Consider the following 8,379-nt stretch of genomic DNA (forward strand, 5'->3'; position numbering starts at 1 on the left):
TTGTATTTTCTCTGCCCCCTTGATAACTCTTCCTCCCCCCCCCCCCATGGTCTGCTCCCCTGACCTTTTCAGGTAGACTTTGGCTTTGCCAAGGCCCTGAAGCGAGGGGAGAAGACCTACTCCTTCTGCGGGACCCCCGAGTACCTGGCCCCAGAGATCCTGCGCCACGAAGGCCATGACTTCTCCGTGGACTTCTGGACCCTCGGGGTGCTCATCTTCGAGATGCTTGTAGGAAGGTGAGGCTCTCTCACAGCCATCCCCATATGCAGTGGGGCAGTCTGTCATGGTCTCCATAGATGGGCAGCTGTGGCGAGACACCAAGAGAAGCTGGTGTGGGCACCAAGGGAAGAGGGGCAAAGAAACCACTGGGCCCCAGGAATTCTGGGAGCTGAGCAATGCAGATGCTGGCAAGGAAGTGGGGCTGCAAGAGGAGTGGGTGGAGGTCTGCAAAGGCATCCTTTGGTGTCTCCCCTCCCTGGGTTGGGGAAGTTTCATTCCACCCCCTCCTGGGATCTTGCAAGGAGCCTATGGCCCGATCCACTCACAGGTCAATTCAGGTTTGAGGGTCTGTGCCAATGAAGCAGTGCCAAGGGGCACCAAAACAAGGGTTTATTGCTTACATAATGGTGTTAAGCGGGATGTAGCAGGAAAACCTAAAGGCAAAGGTGCAGTTAGCGCACATCCACTCACCAGGGTCCCCAGGATGAACTAGGCACTGCCCCTATGCCCCTATGGACACCAGACAGGGCTCCTAGGCTGGATTGTGGCCCATTGCATCCCTCCAGGAAGAGATCAAACAGTCTTGGTTTTCCTGATCTTTCAACACCTTTTCTCCCCAGACAAGGGAGGGAGATGACCACGCCATCCTAACTAACAAAGAGCCAGTTTCCCCGCCATACTAAGATGGAAACATTCCTGCCTTTCTCTGCATGTGAGCTGGCCACATTCCTATTTTAATTTGCTAGGCACCTGCTTGATTAGATAGTAAATGCCCACTTGCCATGTCCTGCATTCCTTAAGGATCTAACACTTGTGCACAGATGGATGGTGGCAGTTGCCAATCACTCCTCACCAACATTTCCAGAAAGTCCAGGTCCTCCAGATGTGCAACCTGTGCCCCCACAGCACCCGCAGCCTCTGCCCAGCTGGGTATAGGGGGTGAGGAATGAGTGGCATGGAGGGGGGCCTTCTGGTGGCAAGGGAGGAGTGGGGCCTGTGCCCCACATTGGCCCTGATCCTGCCCCTGCCCTGCTTTCCAATCTCTCCCCACAGACCCCCCTTCCACAGCACGGAGCCTCAGAAGATCTACAGCAAGATCATGGACGGCGTCTTCTCCTTCCCCGTCTTTGTCAGCGAGGCGGCTTGCTCCCTCGTGGCCAAGCTTTGCAGGTGGGTCTCCCTGCCAGGACCGGATCTGCCAGGCGGGAAGGGCTCTGGGTCTGCAGGATCTGCCTCCCTGAGGAGGAAGGAGCAAGCCAGGGGGGCACGCTCCCCTTAATTTTCACATAGTTATTGCAAGAACTGTTGGAATATCAATGGCCTCCAATGCATCTTTGGAGGTCATCTGTTGGGAGTGCTTTGATGGTGTCTTCCCAAATGGTAGAATAGGGGGCCCTCTCTTCTAACCCTGTGATTCTTTTGCAAGCCTTTTAGTTGTGGATTCCTGCTTGGCTGAATGGGATTGGATTAGATAGCCCTTCAGGGTTGCTCCCAACTCAATGGAGATTAACAGACGAGGGACGTCCCATCATGTTCCTGTCCTGCCTGCGCAATCACAGGAAGGACTTTCAGACGGGATTCACACTTATCCCATCTGGGAAGCGCAAATGATGGCAATTGCACAAAAGGCTTTCGGATGAAGTCACACATATCCTGTCATTATCCTGCCATCAAACCATCATTAAAGTGACATTTGCTGGGTTTTTGCATTAACGGATGTTTACGTTATTGGAATGACACTTTAATGATGGCAGGATCGGTGCTACAATTTGAAAATCTTTTGCACTATTGCAGTCACGGATGGGTGGAAGGCCAGAGGCGGAATCACTTAGCTAGTCAATGCAACTGTTAGGTGTATTGGTCATTGGTTGACTAGCCAAACCCAAAGGGTGTTCAGCAATGGCTCCTCTTCTTTGTCCTGGAGAGAAATGACCAGTGGGGTGTCCAGTGGGGCTCTGTCCTGGGCCCAGTCTGCTATTCAACATCTTTATCAATGACTTGGATGACAGAATTGGGGGCACACTTATCAAATTTGCAGATGACACCAAATTAGGAGGAATAGCTAATACTCCAGAGGACAGGATCAAGATTCAAAATGACCTGAATAGACTAGAAAGCTGGGCCAAAGCTAACAAAATGAAATTCAACACAGAGAAATGTAAGGTATTGCACTTAGGGCGGAAAAATGAAATGCACAAATATAGGATGGATGTCACCTGGCTGAATGAGAGACTTCCACGTGAGAAAGGGGTCTGGGAGTCCAAATAGACCACAGATTGAACATGAGTCAACAGTGCGATGCGGCAGCTAAAAAGGCCAATGGAATTTTAGGCTGCATCAATAAAAGTATAGTGTCTAGATCAAGAGAAGTAATAGTGCCACTCTATTCTGCTTTGGTCAGGCCCCACCTGGAATAATCCTGTGTCCAGTTCTGGGCAAAACAATTCAAGAAGGATGTTGAGAAACTGGAGCCATGTGTCCAAAGGAGGGCAACTAAAATGGTGAAGGGTCTGGAAGCCATGAAGCCCTATGAGGAATTATTGGATTATTGTCAATCATACATTGAACATTAGCTAGCAGTGTGATGTTGCAGCAAAGAAGGCAAACACTCTCTTAGCTGGCATTAATATTTATTTAATTAATTAATTAATTTCTATGCCACCTTTCTCCCAAAAAGGGACCCAAGGCGGCTCACAATATAATAGCAGCATAGTTTCCAAGCTGTGGGAAGCAATAGTCCCCTTGTATTCTGCTCTGGTCAGTCCTCATTTGGCGACACACGGTTGCCTTTCATAATTTCTAAAATTCAAAATATTTCATAGGGCTGAGCCTATCTCAGGTGGTTCACACAGCAAGACTTTCCAAATGCCAATGCTCTCAGCTTCCTGTTCTTCAACCATCCATACGTGGGCCTGATCCGCTAATCCCATGGTCATGATCTGTGCGCTGCGCAAAGAAGCCAAACTGATTTTCTGCTCTCTTTCCCGAAATATGATTGCAGGCGGCGACCTGGGCAGCGATTGGGAAACACCAGCAGCGGGATCCGGGGCATCCGGAAGCACAGGTGGGTCTCCTGGGGAGTAGGCTGCCCCCTCAGGTGCTGGCCTAGCAGAGAGTGGTCATTTCTCAGTGGCCCCATCTTGGTGGCCCATTGGGAGTGACCAGGGCTGCGGGCGGCTTGCAGGGTGACCAGGTGTCCTAATAACTGCAAAGGAGGACAAGGCATTGCAAAATGGAGGACCATTACAAAAGCAAAGCTAAAAAACACTAATATAAATATAAACTATAAATGGGAAGCACGCCAGCCCCATCTGTCTGCTGAGGGCGATGGGTTTCAGAGTGATTTTCCTTCCCACAGTGACCAGATGTCCTAATAACTGCAAAGGAGGACAAGACACTGCAAAATGGAGGACATTTTGGGACATTATTCAATAAAAGCTTGCTTTCAGCACAATGAACGAATTAAAAGAACTATTTAAATGTAGATTCATTCAAGGGTTTGTGGCTAGAAAAGCACAGTATATATATATATATATATATATATATATATATCCATTGCATTTAGTTTCTTATAGCTGTTGTTGTGTGCCTTCAAGTCATTTCCAAAAGGGGTCTTGTGGCACCCAAGGTGACCAGATGTTCTGACCACAAAGAAGGACAAGGCACCATAAAATATAGGACAGTCAAGAAAAATGTAGGGGATGACCAGTTAAAAGATGAAAACACTTCTATAAATATGAATTCATGCTTCTTGGCGGTACTCAAATTGGAGGGCATTTGGGAATTCCTCCTGGGCAAAAGGTTGAAACGTAGGATAGGTCTTGGAAAAGAAGGACACCTGGTCACCCTGAATGGAGGACATTTTGGATACCCTCCTGGGCAGAGGGTTGGGACATAGGAAAAGGTCCTGGAAAAGGAGGCCCGGCCACCCTGCCCCAGCAGACCCCCTTGCAGACGTAGCCTTTGCCCTTGTGCCCCGCAGGTGGTTCAGCTCCCTCTCCTGGAAGAAGTTGGCGCTACGGCAGATCGAGGCCCCCACCACAGTGCTGCTCAGACAGGTAAAGCGGGGGGCAGCAATGTTAACCCCCAAAAAACAACTGGTCCTTTCCCTCTCCCCATACCCCACCCCTCCCACCTCTCCAGACTTGGGGGGTGGCATTTGGGTCCCTTCCGGCTCCAGGATTTTAGGAGAATGTCGGGGGCAAGGGAGACTTCGGCTGCCCTGATTTCTTATTTGTTGCTGCTAAAGTTTCCCAAACGTTGGTCCTCCGGGTTTTTGGACTTCATTTCCCAGAAGCCCTAGCCAGTTTGAGCAATGATCAGGAATTCTGGGAGCTGAAGTCCAAAACACCTGGGAGGCCAAAGTTTGGGAACCACTGTGACTTATGACGACCCTCAGGCAAATCCAGCATGGGGTTGTCTTGGCACGTTTCTTCAGAGGGGTTTGCCATTGCCGTCCCTTAAGGCTGAGAGAGTGTGACTTGTCCAGGCTCACCCAGTGGGTTTCAATGACTGAGCTGGGATTCGAATCTGGTTCTCTAGAGTCCAATGTTCAAACCACGAGGCCATGTTGACTTCATTTCCGTTGTCTCCCTGCTCCAGGGCTCCCCGTATGCCAACTTCCGGCGCTTTTCCATTTCGCGGCAAGTGCCTGAGGAGGAGTTCTCTGGCTGGGACGAAGACTTCTGAGCCCATGTGCCACTTCGGGAGAGGTGGCCCCTCGCCAGGACCCTGCTCCTTGACCCCCCTGTGAATGTGTGCTTGGAGACGCTGACACCAGGCTTCTCCCAGATGGGATGCTCCTTCCTTCCAGGACGTGGGGTGTCCGTGTTAAAGCCCTGCTGTGCCCCCCACTTCCTCCGCGGCGCTTGGCAGTGACTTGTGTGCCCCTCTTTTTGTCCGTCTGCCCGCAACTGCTCCAGTGTTCTCTGGGAAATGGCTGCCTTTTGGGTGACATCACTGTGAGAAGGGAAAGCCGTAGCCCTGCTGTGTTGTGGTGCTCAATGTGGGGAATAAATGGATTCAGGGGACACACCGGCTTCCGTGCGGGGGGCCTCCTTCAGTCCTTCCCTCCACTTATTTCCTTCTCCCCTCTCCTTCCTTCCTTCCTTCCTTCCTTCCTTCCTTCCTTCCTTCCTCTCTCAGATTTGGGATGGATCCACACACAGGCTGCCAGATGTGCTTGGACTACAACTCCCATCATCTCTCACCAGCCTAGGTGGGGATGAGGGATGATGAGAGATGCACAGGGAGGCGCATTCCAGGGACGTCTGGAGGACGACGCATTGGCCACCCTGCTCTTAAGGCCTCTGGCATGTGTCCTCTCCAGAAGGTTGTGAGAAAACCAAGGAAAAGCTCCATAAAAAGCTTGGGGATGAGAAGTATACTCTGGGTTATTATGGCTATGAAAGAGCATTTTTTCTGTTTATTAAACTGTTGTTTATACCAAAACTTTATGTTATTCAGCTGAATAAAAGTTTCAGTGTATAAACCTCAGCATAAAAAACATAGGAAAAGATCTTATTTCCCTTGCAATAATAACCCAGGAGGACCCTTCTCATTTCCAAGGACTGCAGGGGTCCCCAGTGCTTCCCAGGGAGAAAAACACCCATGGAGCCATTGGTCCTGAGAGTTTTACAGGAAGGTGGCTTCTTCCACAGAGTGGAGGGAGGGGATCTTGCTGCAAGGAGCGGGTTTGATTTTGGAGAAGCCCTCTGGGTCCATCTTGTTTCTTTCCCCTTCAAATGGGGGGGGGGGGGCTGTGGCTTGCCGTCCCTCTCTGCCGTGGTCCATCCAGCCCAGTTGCGGTGACTCTGGGAAGGGGTCTTGGAACGGCAGGTGGCATGGGCTTTATGGAAGCTGGTCCATCTTCACTTTGCAAAGCCCACCCCAAATAGGCACCTTTGCACTTCAGTAGAGAAGTGGGCTGCATCTGCACTGTAGAAATAATCCATCTTGATGCCACTTTAACTGCCTTGGCTCAATGCTATGGACCTCTGGTGCCAGAACAGGTTTCCATAGCATTGAGCCATGGCAGTTGAAGTGGTGTCAAACAGGATTATTTCTGCAGTGCGGACACAGCTTCCCACTGTTCTAAGTGGGAAAGGCTTTTATTAGAAGGCCTCCCGGTCCCACAGCTGGAAAGTAGGTGTCATGGCTGGATGGGGGCATGGGCTGAGCCCCCTCTGCCCCACTGGATGCAGGGGATGCTCAGCTATGCTTCTCCCACTGACCCACATCCTCTGGGCCCATGAGGGGCTGCTGCCTGGTGCATCCAGGGGGCTCTGCGCGTTGGAAGCCCTGGAGGGAGAAACAAAACAGCTGTACAGAGGCAGCCGGCAAGACGCAAGAAATGGCACGTTTCCTCACCTGTTCCTTCCGACCGTCTCCAGGGCCTTCCTGAGTCACTGGTTTCCAAGGAACTTCTCTTGCGGGTCAGGTTCGCCTTTCTTGAGAAAACCAAGGCAGCCCATCCATTCGAACCCAGGCCAGGTTTCCAGCTCCTGCTGGAGACACAGAGGGACCCCCACCCACATCTTGCACCGGGCCCCTTGACACCTTGTCTGTAGGGACGCCTCTCCCTCTGGGATATGGTTTCCCCAAGTCTCAGTCATAGAATCCTAGAGTTGGAAGAGACCTCAAGAAGGGCCCTGATCCAGTCCAACCCCCCCTTCTGCTTCTGCCATGCAGGAACTCACACTCAAATCATCCCCATTGACAGGTGGCCATCCAGCCTCTGCTTAAAGACCTCCAAAAAAGGAGACTCTATCAAAATCTCCAAGGAAGGAGTGTGTTCCTCTGTCGAACAGCCCTTGCTGTCAGGAAGTTCCTCCTAATGCTGAGCTGGAATCTCTTTTCCTGGAGCTTGCATTCATTGTTCTGCGTCCTATTCTCTGGAGCAGCAGAAAAGAAGCTTGCTCCCTCCCCAATAGGACAGCCCTTCAGATACTTAAACAGGGCTATCATATCACCTCTTAACCGTCTCTTTTCCAAGCTAATGGTCAACGGTGTAGCTGAAACAAAGGGCCTTGGGCTCAAGGTGACCATCAGATGCCCCCCTTTTCCTGGACTTGTCCTACATGTCAACCTTCTGTCCTGAAGGAATGTCAAAATGTCCTCCATATGGTGCCTAGATCAAGGGAAGTCATAGTGCCACTCTATTCTACCTTGCTCAGGCCTCACCTGGAATAATGCTGTGTCCTGTTCTGGGCAAAACAATTCAAAAGGGATGTGGACAAATTGGAGCAGCTCCAAAGGAGGGCCATCAAAATGGTGAAGGGCCTGGAAACCATGAAGCCCTATGAGGAGAGACTTAGGGAGCTGGGTACATTTAACCTGGAGAAGAGACAAGAGGTGATAGGATAATAGCCCTGTTTCAACATTTGAAGGGAAGTTTGTTTCTGCTGCTGAATAGGACACAATGGAGCAATGGATGCAAACTGCAGGAAAAGAGGTTCCAGCTCAACATCAGAAACAACCTCTTAAGGGTAAGAGCTGTTTGAGATTGGAAGATGATGCTTTGGAGTCTCCTCCTTTGGAGGTTTTTAAGCAGAGGCTGGAAGGCCATCTGTTGCAAATGCTTATGAGGAAGTACGCAAGTCTAAGAAAGCTGATGCTACCCCCTTTTTTCTTTCTGTGAGTCTCGGAGGTGCTGCAAGATCCCTTTGGGTACTGACTATTCAGACTAGCATGGCAATGCCTTTGACATCTGTGCCAGGGAGGGCTGGGATGGTGTTTTCCTGCCCGGCAGAATGGGGTTGGGTTGGACTGGAGGGTCCTCGGGGGTCCCTTCCAAATCTAAGATTCTGCGATTCTCTGGCCCTGGCTGGCCCTTGCTCCCCTCTCTTTCCAGGTGAGACTATTTTCCAGGTGGAGGAAAGGTGAGCCTTCAGAAAAGGTGTTTTAAATGTGTCCCAGAAAGGGATAAGAGAGAGGCCTAACCTGTCTCCAGTAAATCCTTCTGGTTTCCTTCTTTCTTTGACCTCCTCCTCCTCCATTGTTTGCTCTTATTGATTTATGGTGCCTTTTTCCCAGCAGAGGAGCGGTCCCTGCTTTCAAGGCCAGGAGGGCAGAGTTACCTTTACAAGTTACCTTTACTGGGAAGAAATGCAAAGGCACACCTGAGGGGACTCTGGGTCCTAGAGAGTACTGGCCGTCTCC

The 8,379-nt window shown here is 50.7% G+C and overlaps 1 protein-coding gene across 6 annotated transcripts in view; it reads left to right on the plus strand.

Annotated features, from left to right (window-relative positions):
* Positions 1–5,294, plus strand: part of LOC121919531 (cGMP-dependent protein kinase 1-like) — a 46,068-nt gene extending 40,774 nt beyond the window's left edge. For 4 of the 6 annotated variants that reach the window (XM_042446220.1, XM_042446219.1, XM_042446218.1 and 1 more), the window contains 5 exons: positions 73–236; positions 1,273–1,389; positions 3,221–3,283; positions 4,202–4,277; positions 4,822–5,294. In XM_042446220.1, the coding sequence (XP_042302154.1) occupies positions 73–236; positions 1,273–1,389; positions 3,221–3,283; positions 4,202–4,277; positions 4,822–4,908 (507 nt within the window). In that variant the 3' untranslated portion in view covers positions 4,909–5,294. Of the gene's footprint in view, positions 1–72; positions 237–839; positions 1,182–1,272; positions 1,390–3,220; positions 3,284–4,201; positions 4,278–4,821 lie in introns of those variants that run through there. The other 2 variants (XR_006101497.1, XM_042446221.1) reach the window with 2 other exon arrangements.
* The last annotated feature ends 3,085 nt before the right edge of the window (positions 5,295–8,379 follow it).

This window comes from Sceloporus undulatus, chromosome 1 (assembly GCF_019175285.1).
Source record: "Sceloporus undulatus isolate JIND9_A2432 ecotype Alabama chromosome 1, SceUnd_v1.1, whole genome shotgun sequence".
NCBI classification, from domain to species: domain Eukaryota; kingdom Metazoa; phylum Chordata; class Lepidosauria; order Squamata; family Phrynosomatidae; genus Sceloporus; species Sceloporus undulatus.